The sequence below is a fragment of the Phoenix dactylifera genome, chromosome 17 (assembly GCF_009389715.1).
Source record: "Phoenix dactylifera cultivar Barhee BC4 chromosome 17, palm_55x_up_171113_PBpolish2nd_filt_p, whole genome shotgun sequence".
NCBI classification, from domain to species: domain Eukaryota; kingdom Viridiplantae; phylum Streptophyta; class Magnoliopsida; order Arecales; family Arecaceae; genus Phoenix; species Phoenix dactylifera.
In genome coordinates, this window is record NC_052408.1 from 9,182,845 (window position 1) to 9,207,706 (window position 24,862).

The window sequence follows — 24,862 nt, forward strand, 5'->3', positions numbered from 1 at the left end:
TGCCACACTATCACTGTGTTGGTACGGTACGGAGTCAGTTCGACTTACTGAGTATCAGTTGGCCTCTCTTACCGTGTATTGATACTGAATTGGTATGGTATGGTACGTTCCGTATCGCCCAATTCGGTACAGTACGGTGAACCTTGATTTTGAGTTATCCTCATTAAAAAATTGAAAAAAGGGCCATTACCTCGTCATTGTCCTAGCAATCCGAGATCTTGGGAGGGGCAAACTGGGGACAATCCTAACCTTTGTCCCTTTTTTTATTTTGCACAATATAATTGCCCTAGGACTCGAAACCGCCCTATTGCACTTTTCAGCCCAAGTCTTTACCAGTGCACCAAGCGATGGCCCTTGAATTTTCGTCAATGATGTTTGTAATTATTTGATTGAGATGCTTTTGTTTGTAATTATTTTAGGAAATTTCTATGGTAAACTTCTCATAGATTTTTCTAAAAGGAGAAAGAGACTGGAAAAAAGATGGAAATTAGCACTAATGGTAGAATGAAGAGGTCGAAGAAGAGAGAATGGGCATTGGGGCTTTGCAATCTTCTTAGTTTAGTTGCATGCTCCTTCAATTGCTAACATTAGGTATATCACTTGGACTTCAGAAAAACTTGTTTTTAAACATTTCAACACGTTGAAACCACTCTATTATGTGGACTGGGTTACTGTAAGTAATTGAATGTGCTTCTTAAGCGAAGAAGATAGGGTCAAACAAATAAAGGTTTATGTTCTTTTGTGTTTTGTCAGTGTGTGTGTGTGTATACACTTATGTTGTGCTCTTTGAATGTTTGGGTTTGCATGATACATGAAATTGCATATTCCATACAAACTATGCTGGCTGCTGTGAAACTATGCATAGTGGTGCAGGTGTGCACTTTTCAAAATAGTAGTTTAATGCTACCTTTTTCTCCTGAATTAGTCTCCACCTTAAGTTTATCATTTGCTAAAGCCAAATAGATTTGAATACTGAGGTGTGTCATTATACAAGGTTCAAATGCCATATTTTAGTGGTAAGTTTGATTATTACCTTTTTGTTTTATTTAAAGAGTAGAATGTATTCAAATCTTTTTTTTGAAAGAAAAATTTTAAGTGATTTGATGGCCTTTATATACTAATACTCTTCTCAAGCTTGATTAGTCCTTTTATATAGCCAGCCGAGCCTGAGCAGCCTACTCTTCGGCCTGGCTTGGCTTGTGTGCACCTTTGTGAACACTTGGGGACATACAAGCTCTATAGCATCTTTTGTTCGTATTGGATCAGTCAAACGGTGGGTGATATGATATACTTTCTTCTTGAAAGGTTCATAGAAGATTGAGTGGGTGGTTTATAGCTTAAATTGGTTCGTTTACTCACTTTTTTTTTTATACCTCAGTTGCATATAATCAGTTTATTTCTCTATAATTGATTTAATGATATCATTTTTTGCAGATTATGGTGCTAGTTGAGTATTAAGTGAATATTTTTTTATTGTATTGGTGTATAAGGAGTTGTTTGTATCCCTGTCACTTGTTAAATTTCTGTACAATTAATGTGTCTTTAATACTTCATTTCCCTAGTTGCTGCATTTTTGTCTGTCCATTAGTCCCTCCAATTTTCTCAATCCACGATGTGTTCATTTAGTGAATGGGAGTTGATATTGGAGGGCACTAATTATAACTCTAACCAAGATTATAACTGCGACATGGGCACTGCTGACTGCTCAAATGTAAGGACAGTGAACATGTGCTTGCTCTCCTTTCATTTACTCTTAAATGTTATAAAATTAAATAAATAGTTTCTGGAATGCATAAAATCTACCTCATTACTTGCGAAATCTGATTATTGGTACACATTGTGATGCAAACAATTTTGCTGGCTTCTTTTACTATTTCTGAAATGCAGAAAATTGATGAGAAGGCTATTACTGAAGTTTTTCGTAAAGTTTTGGACAACTATATCAAATGGTGTAGATATTTGGGCATACGGATTGTATGGAACAGGTAGCAACTGAAATTTTACTTCTTGGAGATGTTTGCTGGTTATGTGATTTATTGACAAGTTTTTGGCTTAATTGTAGCTTGGAAGCATTGAATAAAAACAGGAAGCTCATTTTGATTTCATTGTACTTTGTTATCTGGGGAGAAGCTGCCAATGTTCGATTTCTTCCTGAATGCATTTGTTACATATTTCACAATGTGAGTATTTGTTATACTTGCTTGTTTTGTTTTCATGGCTTATTATTTCTTTTTGAGATTTAAATCTTTGCAGTATAGGATATGATGCATAATGCATTTTAAAAATTCATAATCCTCTGCTGTTGTTGTAAGCTTAATGTTTGTTTTCAATGTTCTACATTAGAATTTTGTTCATGGAATTTTTGGTTGTCATCTTGCATTTTGATTTTAACTTTCTTTTGATATATGATCTCAGTTCTTTATGTTCTTTCCCTTGATCTTTCTTCCAAAAAAAGTCTTTTTCCCTTTATATATATATTTGACACACACACACACATACATACACATATATGTGTGTGTGTGTGTATGTATGTATGTATTGCAAATGTGGATGTTAAAAGGTCGGTGCAAATTCATTTTGCTTTCTTTTATTTGTATTTTTGGAATTTCCACAGCTCTTTTCTTTTCTTTTTTCTCCATGTTGGACTTTACGGGGTTATATTGTCCTTGCCCTCATGACTTCTGTAAGAGCATTTTACATGTCAATTACATATGCTGTCTGCTTCCATGATCACTATTACGAGAGAGAGGAAGACATTTCTAATAATCAACTTCCCACGTGCAACTAATGATCTAACTTTGTGCATTCATTGGAGGCTTTGGGCATAATGGTCCAGTAAGTTCAAAATGAACCATTTTCTCATGTAGAAAAGAAAAGGTGGTTTGGAAAAATGTGAAAATAAAGTAGATTCTGCAACCCCAGCCCTATTATAATGAGGATGATGATCCTTATTGGATTGTATAACTTGTAAACATCTGAGTAAAATCAGAGCTTTCTGTTCTCTTCTCATTCATCATGTAATACCTGGATATTGACTTATGAACTTTAGACTTGTTTATACATGTCTGTTATCAATTAACTGAAACCATGTTTAAAACGGTTGTATTTTGCAGATGGCAAAGGAATTGGATGCGATCTTAGATTCACCTGAAGCTGTTCCTGCAAAAAGCTGTACTGGTAGTGATGCTTCTGTTTCATATCTCAGAGAAATTATTTCTCCTATTTATGAGACTATTGCAGCGGTGGGTGCTTTCTCTTGGATCACAAACTAAAAAGCTTTTTCTATCCTCTATGCTGATGCTATTTTATAGAACATGTTAGAAGCATTGTTATTTTTCTGCTTTTTAGGGCACGCAGCAAATAGCCATACAGCTTCATAACTATTTGCATTCTTTTATTTGTTGAGATGGTTGTTATTGTGAGAGTTTTAATGAAGAAATAGATCATATTTTTTTATATTTGTTAGCATGTTTTTTTTTATGGCAAATTAAATTGTCTTTTAAAATTTTGAAGAGTTCCTTTCTTTTATTTTCACAACTACTTGCTTTACTTGTGCTTGCACTAGTTTCAAAATTGTATTTCTGACACCTACAATGTCACGACCTGTAACTAAAAACACTAATTGTCCAGAATGTAACATAATAATCAAATATCAAGAAGTTAACTACAAAACAAGCATTACTCCAAATATCTTTCTGCATTGTATTAATTTAAAACTATCAAATTTGTTAATATCATTCGAAAGAAAAGGTATTCAAAGCTACTAAGTCCTTAATATTATAAGCATTCATTGAAACCAATATTTACATGATATATCTCAATACAAAACACTTAGAAATTCAAACTAAACAATTTCTGGAAAGGTAGTTTGTCTCTCTAAAACTACAAAGAACAAGATCGTAGAGAAATAATCATGTCCACAATTGTTTGTCAAAACTAATATATGTATATATTTGAGATTAGGAGGGGCTAATCCCCACCTCTGTGCCCTTATTCCCACCCCACTTCCTGAGGGCTGCTCCAACTAGAATTGAACCCTCGACCTCTTGCTCAATTGGAAAGAGGTGGTGCCATCCAAACTACAGTTTGATGGTCAAAACTAAAATAAAGAATGAGTATCCCTTTATGCAGTTCCAGTAAACTGATCATCTATCCTTCTCAAGCAGCTGCTAAAAGCCCTAATTCTAACATCATTCTATAATAATAAATAACATCCGTTCTTTACAGCCTAGTAAGCAAACATTTTTAAGACAACAAATATAATCAAGCAAGAAAATGGAAATTTGGTACTAAAATATATATTTATTTTTTTCTGAGAGGGTCATCACAAGTAATTAAAGAAGTGCTGGAGTTTGCTTCAATCTTAGAAAGAAGACTGTCTCAAAAGTTTACATAAAAGTTTACAAATTAAATTTATTAACGTGGGAAGAGTTAGGTACTTAGGTTAGAACATACATGGATTAAATATGAAACAGACTCTTTATACATTGATGCCCATGGGCATATAATATCCCCTGATTTGAGGCACAGTTTAAACAGACCTCACCAAAATAAGACACACAAACTCCCATGATTTAGGTACTACATAACATTGGTACCAAGGCCAACAACCCCATTCCTGCTGGCCAGGGCAATGGTCGTACATAGTTTTGACATGAGAAAACCGGTATCAAGCCAAAACACCGAGAAGTGCTCAACATGTCGTGTGCATTAATTTTGATTGTCAAATTTCAAGTCCGTAAAGAAGATGCTTGACCCAGAAGTGCTCAAACTAAACAAAAGTTGATAGCAAAACACTTCTATAAATCCAGAGGATCTCATATACACAATCTGATTTTGTCATGTAGATACATAATATAATGAAGAATAACTTTGCACAGTAATGAAGGAAAAGAAAAGAGTTGGTGTGATGAATATCTACTTACAACTCTTACTCCGCTGGTAGACCAGCCACTAGTAGCCTCTAGATGACCTTAAATAGCTCTCAATGAAGTCTTAGAAAGAGAATCATTTAAAACTATATCCAAGGAATAGCATCCGATGTTGCGTATTATATTAGACTAACAAGCTCTACTATTCTTTAGCATAATCCCTCACCGTGGCAACCCTTATTAAAGCTTTCTATGGTCCAACTATCAGAACCTCAACACACACATTAAAAAGTGACTAAATGTATTATTACCACAAATCTTCCATTGCTGGCAGCAGAGAAAGTTTGCTGCAAAAGCTTGGCTAAGGATTGTTTTTTTTTTTTGGGTGTAACTGAATGTGGTAGTCAAGGTATTAAATACCGGTGGGATGATGGGCATCCCACTGGCCCAAGTGTTGAGATGGGGCACAGTCCCAACTGTTGAGATGGAATGAGTTGAGAAATGGACTGGGACGGAGCAGGATATTCGTCTCAAGTGTTGGGAGATATGGCATCCTGTTCCTTAGAGCAACAGGGATGGCCCGTCCTATGGTATTTGAAACCTTGCTGAAAGCACTTCGCTTACATGACTTTAATCCATAAAAACTTGGGTTCAAAAATCTTCTAGTCTAGACGATAAGAAGCGCTAATTTGGCCTTTAAGTATACTACCTTGCAAAACAGCTCCTCCAAAATAAATATAAAATAATCCCTTAGAAAGAGAATTGCATCTTGTTACTCTCCAAATTTAAAGTTCTATCTGTTGCCTTAATACAAATGAAAAAAATCGCGGCAAAAGTGTAACTCTTGGTCAACAAATGTAGGGGTTCAATTGAATGCATTCAACATTGCGTACAATAGGATACCAATCTAATTTCTATTTCGAGAACTCTAATAGCTGAAGCCCCTTTTATTTCTTTACTTCTAGAAGAATAATTTCTTAATGAATTGTGAAATGATGCGTATCTTAATCAGTGAATCCCTCTCGAATATCATTCTTCTTCTAAGAACCTAATGTCCTGAGTAGGAATCACTTTGATTAATCATTATCTTCCTTGATTTCTTTGCTACCCTTGTACCCTATTCTTTCTCTCCTTCACGAATTATCCAGGACTTCTTGCCAGATTTTTTTCCATTGGCCCAAAATTTGGGTGGAGCCCATCAAGCTTGGATTGTGCCATAGGTCAACTTCGAAGAATCATAACTCCCTCATTTTAGTTCTAAATAGGTCAAATTTATACTTGTTCCGTGGACCTCGAAATGTGTGTGAAAGTGGTCTCACTCAAAAATTCGAAATGGTTTAAAGGTTATTGTCACTCGAAGGTAAAAGCGGGTCATTACCGCTACTTGTTTTGCTGACCCTTGGGCTCTAATTTGCTACTACTATTTTTTTATAATTTTATTAAGTGCAACACTAAGTACACAATCATACAGATATTGCAAGTTGTACAAGTAAAATAAATAAACTAGAAAATTAGGCCTAGAGGCAATCAATTTGTTGCATACATTATACTGAACTAGCATCTGGCATGTGCTATGCCTGCGGGAGCATATATGTATATATTGTAAATCTTAAAATATCAATGGTTATGATCTGTTTATTATTTTTGTATTATTTTTATTTTAGAGTTCTTGATTTTATTAGAAAATTAATGTTTGTGTCCATTGAGATGTTCAGAAAAGTCCAGATTTCTAGGATAGAAAGAAAAAAATTTAAGATTCATAGTAGAAACCAAAAAATGAGGAAAAAAAGCCGAAAAGTCTTTTTGTCGTCTAGCATATTTTAGCATATTTAAGGTTTTGGCACCACATCGGCTTTATCGTGTCCAGTTTCCATGTGTTTGTGGAGTTCCATTACATAGAGAAATTAATTTTATGCTAGAAAATTTGATTTTATTAAATGATGAAGTTTAGGTTTGAAGATTTGTGACTGAGGAGTAATACATGTAATGCACTGATATTTTTCTCCCTTCTCCTCTTGCGTATTTTAAGGTGTGGGTGCCACATCGGATTCGTCTATGGAGTCTGGCATTTTCTCTCCTTCTCAGTTTATTGCTGGGGAAATTGTAGGATCTAATGCTTATGCTCTATATACTGTACTGTGACCCAATTAACCTATCAACAATCTAGAATTAGATTAATGTTAAAACCAAGGTTTGTCATATCGATACTGAAATCCATACCGGTCAGCGACCGGTACGATTTGGTACCTGTTCGAACCGAACCAAACCAAGCTGTGACAATTGCCACAACTCCACAGCGGGGACCTGGATCCTGTGCGAACAGACCGTTTCACACCGAATTCGAGTCGAATCGGACGGAACCGTCCGGTTCTGGCTGGTTCCGGACGGTTCCGCCTGATTCTGGGCGGTTCCGGTCGGTTCCGGCCGCATCTAGTTAGGTTTCGGCCCCTAGGGGGCCCGAACCGTTTTTCGTTGGAGAACCAACCCGGTCGGAGACCAGATCGACTCGGTTCGGGCTGATCCGGCCGGTTCGGCTCGATTCAGCAATCCTTGGTTAAAACTCATCGTATTTGGTTGAACTGTTGCTTCTTTAGTTGCCTCCTAATTTCTTGTATTTTCTCCCAACTTTATTTTTTTATGAGCTTGGAATTCAGAGTAGAGAAGCCATCACTCCTGGTCAATGTTATTCTTGTGTATGAATTTTGTTTTTTTAGCTTCCTACGTGTTTTTGTGCTACAAGTTTGAGTTTTATAATTTCCTCAAGGATGTAACTTCAGCTGGTATCCTGGTACATAGTTTAATGGGACTTGTGCCTTCAGCAAATTCATAGTTTCAGTTACTATTTCCCCTTGTAGTATGCAAATCAAAAAGTATTTCTTGTCTTTCAATTTTATGTTTGTGACAATTGTATAGGTTGAATTGTCAGAGGGCATTGAAGCAATTTAAATTTATTCTATTACTTTGTTTGCATTTCTTATTAGTGATGTTTGTTTTGATCTTCAGGAAGCTGCTAGAAATAACAATGGAAAAGCTGCGCACTCTGCTTGGCGGAATTATGATGATTTTAATGAATATTTCTGGTGTTCCTTTTTCCATTGCTTATTCTAGCTTATGTTCAAGTTAATATTTCATTTCCTTACTTGTGCTGAACCTGTAGGTCACCTTCATGTTTTGAGCTGCGGTGGCCACCAAAGAAGGACTCTTCGTTTCTGCGGAAGCCAAAGAAAGGATGGAAGAGGGTATGTTACGAACATGTTTTAGCATCCAAATAGTTGGGGACACAGATAAATGCTATTATGGTATTTGTTAGGTCTAATCCATGATGGTTTTCAAGCAAATTTAGTTCAAATGTTTTCTGGTTACGGGTCTTACCATACCAAAACAATTAATTTGGGTTGTGGTTTCATGCAGATCTGTACCAGTCTAGCCAGTTTAACCTGTTATGGCCTACCTGCTTTATCAAACCATAAAAAATAACAATTTTGCTTTTGATTTTTTCTGCTTGTAGCAGTCTGACATTGTTTTTGGAGAAATCTCTCATTAAACAGTTTGTCCTTCATTCTCTTTTGTAGGCTAGGTTCTATTATTGATGATTCTGATGGTTTTTATGTTATACCACTGATCATTTTTGTAGCTTGTCGAGTGTCAAATTTAACAAAAGATCCTTGATTTGTCTATAATATTCATTTACATGGTTTAAATACTCTACCATGACTTACCAAGAAACAACACTTTTCAGTAATTGACTATTAATGTCACGTGAAGATTAATTTTTAAATGTTACTTTTCTGGGCCATGATCACATGTTTAATATAATTATGTTTATGTTTAGTTGTCCTTTGTCCTACTTTACTGATCTGCATTCCAGCATTTTCTTAAATTTGTGAACTTACATTTTCTGTTCCTTGCTGAGCTAGATCTTATTTCCTTCGGAATCAAATATGCTCGTCAGTTTCATTATTTCAAATATTAAGTTTACTAAGCAATGTACACCGCCTTTAGCATCACATGCTTGCAATGCTGCTGCTCTTTTCCTGATTGGACCTTATATGGATATCATAAGATAAACCATGATGTCTTCTGTTATGCTTTAGTATTTTCCATATAGTCTATTAGTTAATGTCTTTTCCTTATCAGTTTATTGATGTGTTTTCCTTAAGATAAACCTGATGGGACCTTTTGTCTTTTCCTTATCAGTTTATTAATGTGTAAATAGATGTCGCTGGTGCCATGTTGTTGGTAAGTGACATGAAAGATACCCTAGAGCTTAATGTGGTAACATGGAATTAAATGTTAGTGTTTGTGTTTATATGCATTTATGTTATTGTTCTTACAAATATAATAGGCATAACAAAATTGAAATTGTTTTCATGATATATAGAGGTCACAAAGGCTGGTGATTTGCAGCCAAATAATGCGATCACCTCTTGGGATTAGTATTCTCAAGCTGGTGAACCTCGTGAACTTTGACATTTAGTGATGCTTAATGTACATTTCCATTGTTTGTTATATTGCTACACTCTTGAATACAATTTTTGGTTCCACCATGAACCCACAGCTCGTTCTTCAGCTGATATGCTCCATCTCTTAACAAGAAAGTATCTCTAAGTAGTTTTGTTGATGTCGAATTTGGATAGAAGTTTTGAGACATGCTTGCCGATGCAGTGTCCTCGCAAGTGTGATTGCAGCTCGATGGGGTCATGATTATTTTGGTAGTACAATCAGGTCATGCTTGAGTCATAATTTATGTTATTCTTTATCTTTCTCTCGTCTTTTGTTTATCAGTTGGGAAATTTTGAAAATTTAATAAGATGCAACATGGTAACGTTTTAACAGTGAACTTTGTGGAGATACTATGATGAAGTTATAGTGGCAAAGATTTAATCTTATCTGATAACTAAAACCATATGTTCGGAAGTAGGATGAAGGAAAAAAATATGGTAGATGATGGTGGGAGTCAAGCCGCACTAGGATCTGCATAGATTTTACTCTTCTTTTGTTTGCTTCTTTTCTACTTACTTTTTTTTTCTTTATTATTCTACTATCTTCTTGTTGATGGTGAGGATGAGTTACAAAAGCTGAAGAGGGGAGCTTCAATCATGGATGAATATATGAGTGTTGTTGCTGGCATTGAAATTTAAATAGTGTGAGCTGATTTGGAGGGAGTCCAAACTTTTCATCTTTCCTCGTATGGTGTTATTCTACAACCTAGATGCGAGGCCTTCAAATTCTATATCATTTTTTTGAAATTCATGTGAAATGTGATGACTTTACATTGCTTTATCCTTTTCTGAAATTTTTGTTTTGCTTTGAGATTCCTTTTGCTTTATAATTGATGGTCAAATTTCGCCGAACCAATATTGGGGACCATATCGGCTGGTGACCGGTTTGAAACAATATTGATTTGTACTGTGCTGACTCAACGCGTACCAGAACTAAGGGAGGGAGAGGGTGAGCGGGAGAAACAGGGGAGGGGGAGAGAAAGATCAACTCGCCTTGGCCACTGACCATGCCTCCTTTGAATCCAAGGCACCTATCCCTCGGTCCAACCTAGAAAGATCCTCGAATCCAAGCTTCTTGATTGCATATTTGGTGCAAATAGCATTGATCGGGAGATGGCGAGGTCGAGGGGCTTCAGAGCCGTGACCTTGAGGAACAAGCTGTCGATGAGGGATGCTTATTGAATCTAGGGGGAGGTAGAGGCAGATGGAGAGAGGAAAATTGAGGGGAGAGAGATAAACTTGCCTGGGCCACATATGACGCCTCCTATGAGTGGGTGGTGAGATCCACGAATCCAAGGCCCCGATTCCTGAATCCAAGCCAGAAAGATTCTTGAATCCAAGCTTCTTGATCTCAGGTCTGATGGCTTGGTTGCTTTTTGGTGCAGCTCATTATCGATTAGGTGACTGGGAGATTCAGGGGATGAATGGACATCTGTTAACGAGGCCCAGCCCCAAGGCGCTACGTTTTCGGTAGCGATGGGTGTGAATGGCGATAGCAATGCTTGAAGCACTGGAGGAGGAGAGGACGCCATGATGTGAGACGAGAGTGGTGAGGAAATGAGCAGGAAGTTTCGAGAGAGGGTGGAGTCAAGCTGGGAGCTTTGTAGGATGTTTCGAGAGAGGGTGGAGTCAAGCTGGGAGCTTTGTAGGATGTTTCGAGAGCGGGTGATGAATAGAGTGAGCTAGTGAAGAGGTATTCGAGAGATCAGCTTAGATTAGATCTACAAATAAACCAACTCAAAATGAAAAGAAGCGTTTTTTCTTCTTGGTAATCGACCGATTTGGGTTGGTTGCCTCAAACTGGGCATTTCGGGTGGTTTGGTCATCCATGTTGGCGGTTTACAAGTTCAGTGCTCTATCTTCATGACTTAGCAGGTGTCCCTCTCATGGATGGTTTGCAATCTTCGCGCTAGACCCCGTACTAGTACCATGTTGATATAGTGTCTTTATTGGTCGGTCTAGTGTATCGACATGCAGTACCCCCCTTGTATCGAGTATTGGTTCAGTACCAGTATAGTATGGAGAGCACAATATGGGACAATACTCTTGATATGGGGCGATCCACACTGGTACTTTGAGCCCTTGCCCCTCTTTACTTGTGACTAAAAGAGATCATTTTGTTCATTTATTTTTCTAATGTAGAACTATAATACTTCTAAGACATGTTTTCTAGTGTTGGGTTCTGTTATCCTTGTACATTTTTAATAATTAATATTTTGAATATTGGCAGACAGGGAAAAGCAGCTTTGTTGAGCATCGGACCTTTTTACACTTGTATCGGAGTTTTCACCGCTTGTGGATTTTTCTTTTCTTAATGTTCCAGGTTTTGAAGCTCTTCCTTTTTATGCTTGCTGCATTTTAATCAATTATATGGATCCTTTCAAGATTTCATGATCATTTGTTTTGGTGATATGTTTATGCAGGGGTTGACAATCATTGCTTTTCATGATGGTCACATTAACTTGAATACCTTTAAAGTAGTACTTAGCACTGGACCAGCCTTTTTCATCTTGAACTTCTTAGAGAGTATGTTGTTTTTATTCTTTGTATGTATTCTTGCAGTTTCTTATTATTCCTTAGTTTTTGAGCAGTCTCTTGTCGACTGAACCATATGGTTATGAATGTTCTACTTATTTCATTTAGGATTCCATGGATTTTTTTTTCCTTTTTAATTGGAATTTATGCTTTTGTTGCAGGCTGTTTGGATGTTCTACTCATGTTTGGGGCATATAGCACAGCAAGAGGTTTTGCAATCTCAAGATTGATTATTAGGTTTTTCTGGTTTGGAGTTAGTTCAACATTTATGACATATCTTTATTGGTGAGTTTGTAATTTGTCATGGCATTGTTAATTCTCAGACTTTTAAACATTTCATATTATTGTGCACATTCTATCAACAAATTCAAATATAAATACACAAACTATTTTGTATTTAAAATTTTAAATTGATCTCTTACTGATAGTTTCTTGTTAAAATTGGGTTCAGGAAACTTTTGGGTGAAAGAAATAACAGTAACTCAGATTCAACCTATTTTCGACTTTATATCCTTGTTCTGGGTGTTTATGTGGCTATCCGCATAGCATTTGCGCTACTTGTTAAGATCCCAGCATGTCATACTCTCTCAAATATGTCTGATCGGTGGCCATTCTTTCAGTTTTTCAAGTGGATTTACCAAGTAACTTCTGCCACAGCCCCCTTACCCTGCACTTATCCTTATATTTTAATATTTTTAGTGTGTCGAGTATTTTTTTCAAAAATTTTCCTAATTAAATTTCAGGAACGTTATTATGTTGGACGTGGTCTTTTTGAGAAGACAAGTGATTATGCCAGGTAGAGCACATCTTTCTGGAAATCTAGTTTCTTATTGTCATTTGATGCTGTCTGTTCTTTATTTTTTACACCACATGATCTTAGATGTTGTTGCGGGCCATTTACGTGGTCTAGCACATAATAGTCTACATCCCATTATAGCGGGACTCCAGCTTGAACTTGTTTTTTGCATTATCAATAGATGCATAATTTTATTTAAACAAGAAAACTAGAGAATATTGAAAAAATTAAGTACTATAATGAAAGTCAATAAAAAATTGCAAAGGTATGAATTCAACAGTCTAGCAATTGGCATGCGTGGAATCATAACTTGCCAATTTGTAGGGCTTTATTATGGTTTTGATTTTGCATGCACAATTGATCATTGTGATCAAGGTCGGAAGAATCGGTACTAGACATTGTACCAGCTTTTCGGCGGCACGAGTCGATACGGGCCATGCCTGGCCGGTTCCAACAGAGGGCACGGTACCTTGGGAGAGAGGAAGAGAGAGAGAGAGAGAGAGAGAGAGAGAGAAGGGGGAGCCAGGGAGGGAGGTTGGCGGACACCAACGGAGGGCCGACGGAGGCTACGGGGAGCCGGCGGAGGCCATGGCAGGCGAGGCCCTGGCCAGTTCCCCTGTTTCGAACGAAACAAAGGTTTGAATGCGGCTTAAAAAATTTTGCGATTTTTAAGTGAAGTCGGCAAATTGCTAAATTCACTTAAAAATTTTGCTTGCCGACTTCACTTAAAAATCTCAAAAATTTTTAAGTCGCGGCCGGACCCTTGTTTCGTTTGAAACCGAGGAACCAGCTGCGGCTTCGCCTGCAGCGGCCCCCCGTGGCCCCCGTCGGCCTCCTGACCTCTCCCTCTCCCTCCCTCCCCCGCTCTCTCTCTTTCCTTCTTCTTCTTCGGCTCTGGCAATGGGTCTCGTTTCTGTTGCCGACCTTAATTGTGATACTATTTTTCTTTTCTTAAAGCAATTGAGAAAAAGAACACACATTTCGGATGCATGCTTTTAGATCTTTCCTTCTCTGTTTATCTCTTTATATTGCTTGATTAAGTGTAAGAATTGAAGGGAACTGCATATGCTCGTGGCTTGTCTAGCACAAAATAAATGCTGCTAAGTCATAAATATGATACTCCAATGAGTCTTACAGCACTCAAACAGCCCGAAGTAAATGCTTTTGTATTCTGTGAATGCATATATGTTCCAATGCTGTTTTGCCTGATATTTATGTTGTTAATTTTTGTTGGAATACAGATATGTGCTTTTCTGGTTGGTGATATTTGTCTGCAAGTTTACGTTTGCATACTATCTCCAGGCAAGTATATTCATTGTAAATTTATTCTTCATGATATCATTCATCTTACTTTTGTGTTTTAAATAAAATTTTTCATATATGTATATGTAGGACCCACAACTTGTTTTGGTGTATTTCTTAACAATATTCATCTCTGCAGATTAAACCATTGATCCAGCCAACCAATATAATTGTAGAGCTCCATGACTTGAAGTACTCGTGGCATGATCTTGTGTCAAGGGGTAAGTGTAAATATATAGAGAGTGGATGGAGTTTTCTCCTCTTGAGGGGAGACCATATTTTCTCCTATCAATCCCAAAATCAATAATAAGGCATCCAAATCAAAGATTCGCACTGCTGATGCATCAAGTGGGTGTAGAAATGAATGGTTAAAATGATGTGAGACCATGCATTACTATGATCTAAGCATTAAAATCTATTGATTTTCAGCTATACATGTTTGAATATGTGTAGATGATGATCAGCACGGCAGATTCTCAATTTAAGTGCTTTATCATGTATGTTAACATACTGGCATAATGAAAACTGTCCCTTTTTTTGTGAACATGATGCGTAGGTTAGAGACCAGCAAAATAGTGGATTTTTGTTTCTAGGCATTTTTGGTAGAGTATAGATTATGATAAATAACTTGGATCTTCAATTTTGATGTCCCATTATTGATTTTGGGATCAACGGGAGTAGATACCCTCTCCTCTCATAAGGAGCGCAGTCCATCTTTCTTATATACATACATATATACATATGTGCATGTTTTACATTTGTAATACTGGCCGCCTCTGTTGTGAATCTATAATATTTTTAAACTTTGAATACGTTTTCCAGTTAGTTATAATAGAATCTTGTTTGATCATTGCCATTAGGATTGCTTAGCATTTGTTTTGTTCTTGCACTTGTCTTAGGTACTTGTTATAAATTTTCACTATTTAAGAGCATCATTGTTGCATGCTTTGCCATTGAAAGAGGGGGTTGCTAGCGAAATTGTGCAAGTTTGCTACTATTTGTGTCCGCAGAGGAGAAGTTGATGCCATTAATTGTAAGTCTTTTTGTTTGCTTTGTGTAGGGAACAGAAATGCTTTGACCCTCCTTAGCCTGTGGGCTCCTGTCGTTGCAGTAAGTTTCCTTTTTGCTCTAACTGGATATATTATGCACTCAAGATTTTTAGAATTTAGTTGAAAGTCTGTATTTATATTGTAATCACTTGATTCCAAGGACTCGCGTCCCGATGGGATGTCCCCTGGGATATGGGGATGAGGTACCATCTCGAGTATTGGGACATGACTGTCCCACCATTGTCCCAGCATCCTGATTGGCACGTCTCGGGACATCCCCTGTCTCTTGGGACAGGACGGGATGGCCGCGCATCTCGTTCCATGAGAAAGTTGGGACAACCCCGTCGCACGGGATTTAAAACCTTACTTGATTCATGTATCTTCTTGGACATTCACCTCGAGAATGTATTTGAAGTACATATTCATATAAAATTTTTTGATTCATATATCAGGTCTACCTTCTGGACATTCTCATATGGTACACGCTATTATCTGCCCTTGTTGGTGGCCTGATGGGTGCACGTGCTCGTCTTGGGGAGGTAATTCTTATACTGTTTAAAATTAATGAAAGAAATTACAACAATCTGATGCTTCTTTGTTACTTGATGGCCTGCTATAGATAATACATGTTATGCACAGATTTGTTATGTTTAAATCATTTCTAATGTGGTCTTGTTTAATTTATGGCAGATACGGTCACTTGAAATGCTTCATAAACGGTTTGAGAGTTTTCCTGAAGCTTTTGTTAAAAATCTCGTCTCATCTGTAACAAGGTCTTCACTATCTACTTGCCTTCTTGTTGCTTAAGTTATCAGTGTATTACACCAGCTGTTCTTTAGTGGCTCATCTTCTTTTTCTTGCTATAGGATTCCCCAAGACAGGCAATTTATTCAGGTACTTATTACTCTTTGATGTAACACTGTTATTGCTGCTTCTATTTAATTGTTGTTCTCTAGGTCTCTGATATTATTCTGTCTCTTCTCTTTTCGATATGCATTGATTGTTGCCTTTTCATTTCAAGAAACCAGTCCTTTATGAAGGGAAAAATGTACGGAATCCTTTTTGTTTTGGGAAAAAAAATCTGTGTGCTTCAGGTTTATTGGTTCTTCTTCTCTAATTTAGATTAAAATAACTAGCATAGTTTAAATAATGAATAGATGATATAAAAAAACTGGTTGAATTTATTTTGTTGCTTTAGAGTCTAAACATGACCTTGGATCCTGATAATTTTAAGATTCGAATTTGTAGGATTCACTAGGCACTACCTATGTCTAGAGTCTCATGTGAAACAAGGTCTTCACTTCAGAAACTCTGAAGCTAAAGCTGGAAGTTTTGAGTTCTCCCCCGAGCCAATCTGAACTGGGCCAAATTTTGGCTATATGTGCTATCTATGACAATTTTGTGATCATTCCTTTAAATCCTGAAAATATTTTCTGTAGATGAAAGATAGATTTCTGGGTTTTAAGAAGATCTTGTAGCATAGCAACACTGTGTTCCACAACATTATCTTCCAACAAGATTTGAGTGATATAGTTTTTGGCATAGGTTTGGTTATTCTCAAACTCTAATCTCACGGGCATTTGGATAGCCTTTTGTGATAGATTGCCATCAGATCATAAAGCAATATATTATATTCTAAATATTGCTTTTGAACATTATTATTTTTAAATATACATTTTTAATTTTCATTTAATGCATAACATGTGAATAACACATCCAAATGTCCGAAACAAGATAATACTTGTTAAATTGATGCCTACTATATTTTCTCGAACTTCATGTCTTTTCTTTGTTACTCTTTTTTTCAAAGTTTAAACAATATATTATTCCTTTATTAATTTGAAATGAAACTGCGGGACCTGAAGTTGGATCACCCAAAATTGTTGAAATGGAAATTCATATGGTCTGGCTGAAAGCAGAAATGGAATCCAGTTTTCTAACCTTGCTCCTGATATTCTGTATTATATGATTCTCTGATATGAAACCGTCTGAGACAGTATTCATGTCCCATTAACTTAAAACTTGGCTATTGCATTCTTCATGTGATAATAAAAGAATCATTTTTGACAAACATGATGAAATGATGCTTTCCCATGGTGAACTCATTACCATTATTATGTGCTTTGTGGACACAAAAGGGGGAAAACGGCATATTACATCTAGTTTTCGCAAATTGATGCATTGTGTTGGATAAATGTGTGATGGAATGGGTCACTCCATTTATTATGTTTGAAATTTCATTTATGAATGGGGATTTTGAAGTCTTTGAATTAAAATAATGTTGGCTGCTTTATGAACTTGTTAATGGTCAGCATGGACATTGAGGGGGCTGTCAGATGTACTTGCTTGACTCAAATAGGTTTAGTTGACTGGCCATTGAGCTTTTTGAGTGCGAAGTGGAGTAGATTCCGTTGCCTCTTTGAATTAATCTGATTACTTTGATCCTTTTTGGTCTCCATATGCTTATCTTTTATAATTTTATTACGTATGCTGTCTATTCTATGCATAAGTTTGAGGATCATTTGAGCAGTGGTTTCTTCTGCCAATCTGGCTTGTGTTCGCCTCATTCTAGGTTACAAGTATGTGACTTAGAGAAATTTTTGGTGGTAAGTTATCATTACCACTGTTATCTTAAGTTTTAAAAGAACGGCAGATATAGTCATTTCAAGAGGCCCCTGTTATGCCATGTAAATACTTGGAAGGAATTTAGGAATGACCACTGTTTAGTTGTTATGCCTTTATAGTGGCAGTTATATAATTGGAGTAATGGTTATTGTTTCTATTTTCAAGGTTCATCTGCTTGAAATGATCTTTTAATATGCAAATTATCATATGATATCCAATTGCACAATTGGGTTATATGAAATGTGGCATTATCAATTTCTCCATTTTTTAACCATTATTTGTTGCAACGACCATTATAAGAGCCATCATCTTGTTCCCAGAAATAGTTGGTTACAGGGCTGAACTGTAGAAATAATGGCTATTTATGGGTTTAGTAGGGGTCTATTAGTTGGTCACATTGTTAAAACCCTGCATTATCCGCAGAAAAGATGGCCCAAAGCATGTTTTGGGTCACTTCATCATAATGCATGCCACGCACATTTTCAAAGACAACTTCATTAATGGTATCATTCTGTTAAGTGATTTGAGAGATTTTAGTTGTAGATATGTGGATTGATAACCCTTGAAGATATATCTAAGGTTACATATTTTGCAATATTGCTTTGTATGATTTACCAATCATTTTATTGTCAATAATTTAATTTTTCGAATGCTGTCTGTTTTTGTTTCGGAAAGAATCAGAAATTCAGAATTCATGGTTTCATTAAATCAGGGTTCTCAGGATATGAATAAGGCATATGCGGCTAAGTTCTCACCATTTTGGAATGAAATTATTAAGAGCTTGCGTGAAGAAGATTTTATTGGCAACAGGTAAACCTTTATTCTTTTTTGAGAGATAAATCTTGATTCTTTGCATATTATAATTTACACATGCTTTTTAACTGTCCTTAACATATTTTCAGTTGTCTTGATATCCATGTGATTTTTCTTCCTTGTTTGCAGGGAAATGGATTTACTTTCAATTCCAAGCAATTCTGGGAGCTTCAGATTAGTTCAATGGCCTTTGTTTCTTCTAACTAGTAAGGTCTGCTCATTGACACTTTGGACATGTTAATTCTTGTACAGGCCTGAATGGTGGAATCTCTATCTTTGCTGCTTCTAATCCTGACCTCGATTATTCTAGATCTTATTGGCAATTGACTTCGCTTTGGACTGCAAAGATACCCAGGCAGACCTGTGGAACAGAATATCAAGGGATGAATACATGGCCTATGCTGTTAGAGAATGCTATTACAGTGCAGAAAGGATTCTACACTATCTTGTTGATGATGAAGGAAGACTTTGGTATGGTTATCTCTAATATTGTTGGAAATGTTGTACTTTCTAATGTCTTATTTTTTCTTTTCTTTTTTTTTTCTTTTCTTTTTTTCCGATGAATATGATTGTATAACTTTTGAATCCTGCTCTTTATACATGTCTTTTTTGATGTCAGGGTAGAGAGGCTCTTTCGTGAGCTTAATAACAGTATTTCTGAGGGCTCTCTTGTAGTGACTATTACACTTAAAAAGCTGCCGCTGGTGGTGTCGAGGTTTACTGCCTTGACTGGACTGCTGGTAAGTCTTCAGTTACTAGATAGACCAACTCTATATATAACTGGTTACTGCTTGTCATAAAAATCTTGGATCTTTAATTTTGCTGTTTTCTCACTCCAGATCATTTAGTATTTATTCATTTAGCATCAGGTTAACAAGTTGCTTAACCTTGTTTTGCATGCCATTGGGTGGCACCGGATGATGGTATTATGTTTACTCATGTTCTTTGTTTTCAATTGCTGCAAACCATTCTGAATTGTCTTTTTCCATTTGTCTAGTTTTGTATCAAACTTCTCTGGCATAGAAGTAACATATATGTTCCCTACTCTGGGTGCTTACATTTGTTATTCTTTATCAATTTTATTTTATTTTATTTTTTTGTGTGCAATAATCTTTGTATCAGTTTAGTGTTTTGGTAGACATGTATTGAAGCCACATTGTCTGCATGCTTGCCCAAGACATATCAAGTTGTAGACTGACGCTAATGAACCCAGAAAAATATGTATTTTTTGATTGTATGTGTATATCCATAGCCATCTCTATTAGGTATGTAACTGCTGCGTCAACATCTTTGAGTTTGGGAATATGCTGTGGGGCACTTGTATCGCCATGAGACACCCATACTTATATCGATGATATTGTAATATTCGTTATTCATTGAAAGTATTGTGAATAAACATGTGGTTTTCATCCTCTAAAATATTTTTTTGTCAAATACATCTAATTCTTTTCCAAAGCGACAAATTTCGGCATAACATACTGTCGCTTTCTTGTGGTCTTCTTTATTAAATCAAAGCAATAATTTGTGCAGATAAGAAATGAGACTCCTGATCTGGCCAAAGGTGCTTCCAGAGCTATGTATGACCTATATGATGTTATTACCCATGATTTATTGACACCAAATTTAAGGTAATCAGGAATACTTGACAGACATTTATGATAAGCATATGTAAATTGAATACTTATGTTACTCTTCTTCTAGAATTTAACTAAATGTTTCCCTCCTTAGGGAGCAATTTGATACATGGAATATTTTAGCGAGAGCTCGAAATGATGGGAGGCTCTTTCATAGAATACGGTGGCCCGAAGAGCCAGAAATTGTATGAGTATTCTTAACCATCTTTGCTGATAATCCTTTGTAAGACAATCTATTGACTCTTCCCTTGTCCTTTCACAGAAGGAGCAGGTGAGGCGTTTACATCTACTTCTAACCGTCAAGGATTCTGCTGCCAATATTCCTAAAAATCTGGAAGCTAGAAGGAGATTGCAGTTCTTTACAAATTCATTATTCATGGACATGCCTTCAGCCAAACCTGTTGCTGAGATGATGCCTTTCAGGTACTTACTCGAGTACATATTAAATTTGCTTGTATGATTCAGCAACAGTTTCTAAAATATTGATGAAAATTGTTACTTTTTTGGAGAGCAGCGTTTTTACTCCATACTACAGTGAGACTGTACTCTATAGTTCTTCAGAACTGCAGGTTGAAAATGAGGATGGAATATCTATCCTTTTCTATCTACAGAAAATTTTTCCTGGTAAGCTAATTAGATAATATGTTTGGAGGCATCGATTTTTATTTGTAAAAAAGTCGGAGTGTCATTGTTCATTTGTATCCAGATCTGCTGATAACTTAATATGTTGGAAGGCATCCTGAATTGGAACAATATTTATTTAATTTCTTAATTGGCTGAACACATAAAATTAGGTACAAATTTTTGTAAATTGGCTAAACAGCATTTTAAGAACACTAGGATATTGCATGTGTGATGCGTGTGGTGTGGAGATGGATGAACACCTGAGAAAAATCAGGAGTTGCTTTATGAATTGCTGGCTTTAAATGTTTTTTCATTTGATATGTGGTTTGAGATATGATTATGCTGAGTCAACTGTTGCAACTAATTGCCACTTTTGCTTCTATTAGTTTTATTAATCTATTATTATCTTATTACTAATTAATTGTACATTACAGATGAGTGGGAAAACTTTTTACAACGAATTGGTCGTGGTGGCTCAACAGATGATGTTATCAAGGATGACTCTAGTGACATGTTGGAATTGCGATTTTGGGCATCTTATCGAGGCCAAACATTGGCGCGGACAGGTTGGCCTGCTGCTCCATGCTGCTGATGAATAATAATTGTACTTGAATGTCTGCAAAGCAACTCAAGGCCCATGATCTTTTGCTTTTAATTTACCATTATATTTATTCCTGTGAAGTGCACCATCCTCTTGCTAGGTAGATGGTTCAACAATGCTGATATATCTCAATAACAAAACCTCTTTGATATTTAGTTGCTTCCAGTGTCAGATTCTTATTTTTGCCTTGGACTGGCTTTTTGTTGACAACAAAGCAAAGTGTATAGTGGCAGTTGTTATTATAATGGGAACTGATGGATAGCAACAAGAAAATATTGGTGTCATTTGATTTTTGGGTTATACATTATTAAATATTTTATTTTTTTGAACCAACTTGGAAATTCAATTTTTCAGAATGTGAATTTCTCTGGACATACAATGAAATTGTTGAATAGTGGCCGTTGTTCCTGTTGCACCATGGCTAGGAATGCCAATGGGCACGGTCAGGGCTGGGCTGGGTTCAACCTGACCCAACATATTAAAGAATTTGAGAGCGCCTAAATTCGGCCTGGCCCAACGTTGACCTAAGAACTTGTTCAGACCAGGGCAGGCCCAGCCTAAGCCAATAGCTTTAACTAATTTCTACTTCCCTGTTCCTTTTCTTGTTCTGGTGAAGGAAGCCTGCTGGCTTGCAGCCAGAGTTTGCCAAATCAGCCTCATAAATTTTGTGGAAAGGGGATCTCAGAGAAAAGGTTGGGCTTTACAGTTTATAGGATAAAGTGGATGGCCATTTGGGAGAGTTAAAAGAAGAGGCAGGTGAGTTTTAAAGTATTTAAGATAGAGAACAGCCGGATGTGGCCTGGCGAGTTGGGAATTGTCGGAGAGTGGGACACTAGGAAATTGAGATCAGAAGGGCTGAATGCGATCTGGTCAGATCCAACAAGAGTAGAAATGTGACATGGCCTGACCCATCTATTGGACTTGCCCAATGGGCTAATCCAGCCCATTAAAATCTGTGAGTATGGTCCCTCTGAAACTACTATAACAGCTGTCATTTTAAAGGGCGGGCAGGATTCATATCCAATTTATCTCTCTTAGCTCCAAACCAACAGTTTAACTCCAGAAGCTTACTTTGTTGCAATATAACTTATATATACATATTTTTGTTTAGTAATAATTTCGTTTGCTGCTCCTGCAGTGCGTGGTATGATGTACTATAGAAGGGCGCTTATGTTACAAAGCTATTTGGAGAGGAGATATCTAGGAGGTATTTTATTATTGCTGTTCCCTCTTCATTTAAGTCTTTCTTCTGGAGTCAATGACATAGATTCTGGTTTACTGTGTAATCTTTCAGGAGTTGAGGATGGCTATTCTGGGGCTGACTACATTAACACACAAGGTTTTGAATTGTCTTCTGAATCACGTGCCCAAGCAGATCTTAAATTTACATATGTTGTTTCATGCCAAATTTATGGGCAGCAGAAACAGAAAAAAGCTCCAGAGGCTGCCGACATTGCTCTTTTGATGCAGAGGTTATTAGCATCTCTCCTATTTTTGGCTCTCTCTCTCTCTCTCTACACATACATACATGCACATGCATACACAAATTCTGGTTATTATTTTTTCTGGTTGGGGGAGGTTATTAGCTATTCTGGTTTTCAGGTTTTCATGCATGCATGCATGTTATGGGTTCTATTTCATCTAATTGAAGCTCCCTAGCTCATTCCCCCTTTTGTTCTGCACTACTTTCTGTCATCGTTCTGATCTGTGATGGTTGCTTTTTTGTTGGGTGAATTTTAGAAATGAGGCACTTCGAGTTGCCTTCATACATGTGGAGGAAAATGTGTCAGCTGATGGAAAGGTTACAAAAGAATTCTTTTCGAAGCTTGTTAAAGCTGATGTTCATGGAAAGGATCAGGTAAATTAGCTTGCCTCTTGGGTGATTAAACTGTAATTATTTTACTGGACATATCCTGCTCGCATTTTTTTTAAAAAAAATCTTTACTGGTATCATTCCAACTTTGTTTTGAATCATATGCCATTTATAGAATTTTTTTCTTTCTTTGTTTTGATCAAAAACCCAGGGTAGCCTTGTTTTTTTCTTCTTTTAGTCCTTAACTACAGTGTACAGAAGCCTTTTCTTAAGATACCCTTGTTTTCTTCTCGTAATTCTTAAGAATCCAGGCTTGGCAAGGTCTCTGAGTCTTGAGTGTATCGGAAATCTGTTCAGTTCTTATCTATACTTAACCCAGGATAGCACAGTAGGAAAATCTGAGAAAATGATTTTAAAAAGAGCTGTATTATTACAAAGTATACATTCTTATTATCTACTGAATCTTTATGTGAGAGTTATGAGTAATTTTATCTTTAGATCTTTGTTAGAAACTGGTTAATCATTTTTACAGATCACAGAACTTCATCCATGTTCCCTGGTGCATTACTTTGTATGTCATTGGCTGGTTGTTCCTGACTGATGTATATGACATTATAGTGAAAAGATGATGACAGCTGTCTAGGCAAAATTTGGCTGTTACAATTTAGGTTTCAGTGAAATGGCATATAATTGATTTCAGGGAAGTATAGGTCAGTAGCAGTACACATGGTTTAAAGGAATTATCTTTTTTTTTTTTGATTATCTCCAGGATAGTTTCCTTAAAAGATTGCTCACTGTTGCTCCTTAAATTGTTTAGCAAGCCCAGTCCTGCACTTTACTGTCAAAATGCATCAGCAGGCCTTTCTAATTTCCTGTTATTTATATTCTCTTGGGAGCTGGTTATCAGCATGGAGGTAGTGGGACCACTGAAATGGTTATCTAGTATTCACATAGCTAGTCCTAAACTGATGAATTAGGTTTCTGGTTTTCATTGCCAACAAAGTATGTAAGCTTCTCCTGTGCATGTCCAGACGATGTGAAGTTTACTAGTGACCTTAAGCTAAACAGAAGGAGGGTAGTAACTTTGCCTGATGCTGGTGGGCAATTGTGGCTAATTAGCATTGTCAAGACCGAAATTTGTTCAAACATTTACAAGTAAATAACCACAAAGGATCGTTCTCATCCATGCAGTTTGTGGACACGTTGTCTAAGCATTCAGAAATGCAGTTCATAGTAAGATTTAATTGAATTTTTGTGAATGAACGTTAGCATTCAAATAGAAGCTGTTTGTTGATCGACTAGAGAGGGGCAACTGGAGGTCGGCGGGTTGGGGGGGGGGGGGGTGGAATCAAAATTGTGCATCCAGAGTTTGGTTGCTTGAAGCATAGGCTTTCATGGGATAAAAAACTATAACATGATGTAATTTTGGAGGGGTAGGACAAAAGGTAGAGGAAGATAAGGTTGGAAGGGGATCAAAGTGCAGAAGGAGACATAGAAAGGGAGAACAATGGGATTAAAAGAGTAGAAAGATTTTAAGGAAACAATATATTTTAATATTGAAGAAATGATGAATGAGACTGATAGAAGCAGGAAAAAGCTTTGTTGCAGAATTTACCGAGTGATGTAGGACTTAGTGGGAAGGGAGAAGAATATAGCATTTGAAGGGGTTTTGGATGTTAAAATTGTACTTGTAGATG

The 24,862-nt window shown here is 36.7% G+C and overlaps 1 protein-coding gene across 2 annotated transcripts in view; it reads left to right on the top strand.

The window, feature by feature from the left end:
* Nucleotides 1-24,862, top strand: part of LOC103706372 (callose synthase 10) — a 61,679-nt gene that overhangs the window by 13,259 nt on the left and 23,558 nt on the right. The window contains exons 8-35 of one of the 2 annotated variants that reach the window (XM_008790448.4): nucleotides 1,888-1,985; nucleotides 2,063-2,180; nucleotides 3,114-3,242; nucleotides 7,875-7,951; nucleotides 8,029-8,110; nucleotides 11,604-11,696; nucleotides 11,797-11,899; nucleotides 12,070-12,193; nucleotides 12,360-12,549; nucleotides 12,652-12,704; nucleotides 13,946-14,006; nucleotides 14,146-14,227; nucleotides 15,067-15,116; nucleotides 15,508-15,594; nucleotides 15,746-15,828; nucleotides 15,922-15,949; nucleotides 18,393-18,490; nucleotides 18,623-18,704; nucleotides 18,804-18,964; nucleotides 19,113-19,233; nucleotides 20,024-20,121; nucleotides 20,222-20,312; nucleotides 20,390-20,550; nucleotides 20,642-20,751; nucleotides 21,186-21,317; nucleotides 22,491-22,559; nucleotides 22,647-22,824; nucleotides 23,093-23,210. In XM_008790448.4, the coding sequence (XP_008788670.2) occupies nucleotides 1,888-1,985; nucleotides 2,063-2,180; nucleotides 3,114-3,242; nucleotides 7,875-7,951; nucleotides 8,029-8,110; nucleotides 11,604-11,696; nucleotides 11,797-11,899; nucleotides 12,070-12,193; nucleotides 12,360-12,549; nucleotides 12,652-12,704; nucleotides 13,946-14,006; nucleotides 14,146-14,227; nucleotides 15,067-15,116; nucleotides 15,508-15,594; nucleotides 15,746-15,828; nucleotides 15,922-15,949; nucleotides 18,393-18,490; nucleotides 18,623-18,704; nucleotides 18,804-18,964; nucleotides 19,113-19,233; nucleotides 20,024-20,121; nucleotides 20,222-20,312; nucleotides 20,390-20,550; nucleotides 20,642-20,751; nucleotides 21,186-21,317; nucleotides 22,491-22,559; nucleotides 22,647-22,824; nucleotides 23,093-23,210 (2,877 nt within the window). Of the gene's footprint in view, nucleotides 1-1,887; nucleotides 1,986-2,062; nucleotides 2,181-3,113; nucleotides 3,243-7,874; nucleotides 7,952-8,028; nucleotides 8,111-11,603; nucleotides 11,697-11,796; nucleotides 11,900-12,069; nucleotides 12,194-12,359; nucleotides 12,550-12,651; nucleotides 12,705-13,945; nucleotides 14,007-14,145; nucleotides 14,228-15,066; nucleotides 15,117-15,507; nucleotides 15,595-15,745; nucleotides 15,829-15,921; nucleotides 15,950-18,392; nucleotides 18,491-18,622; nucleotides 18,705-18,803; nucleotides 18,965-19,112; nucleotides 19,234-20,023; nucleotides 20,122-20,221; nucleotides 20,313-20,389; nucleotides 20,551-20,641; nucleotides 20,752-21,185; nucleotides 21,318-22,490; nucleotides 22,825-23,092; nucleotides 23,211-24,862 lie in introns of both variants that reach the window. The other variant, XM_026804395.2, reaches the window with a different exon arrangement.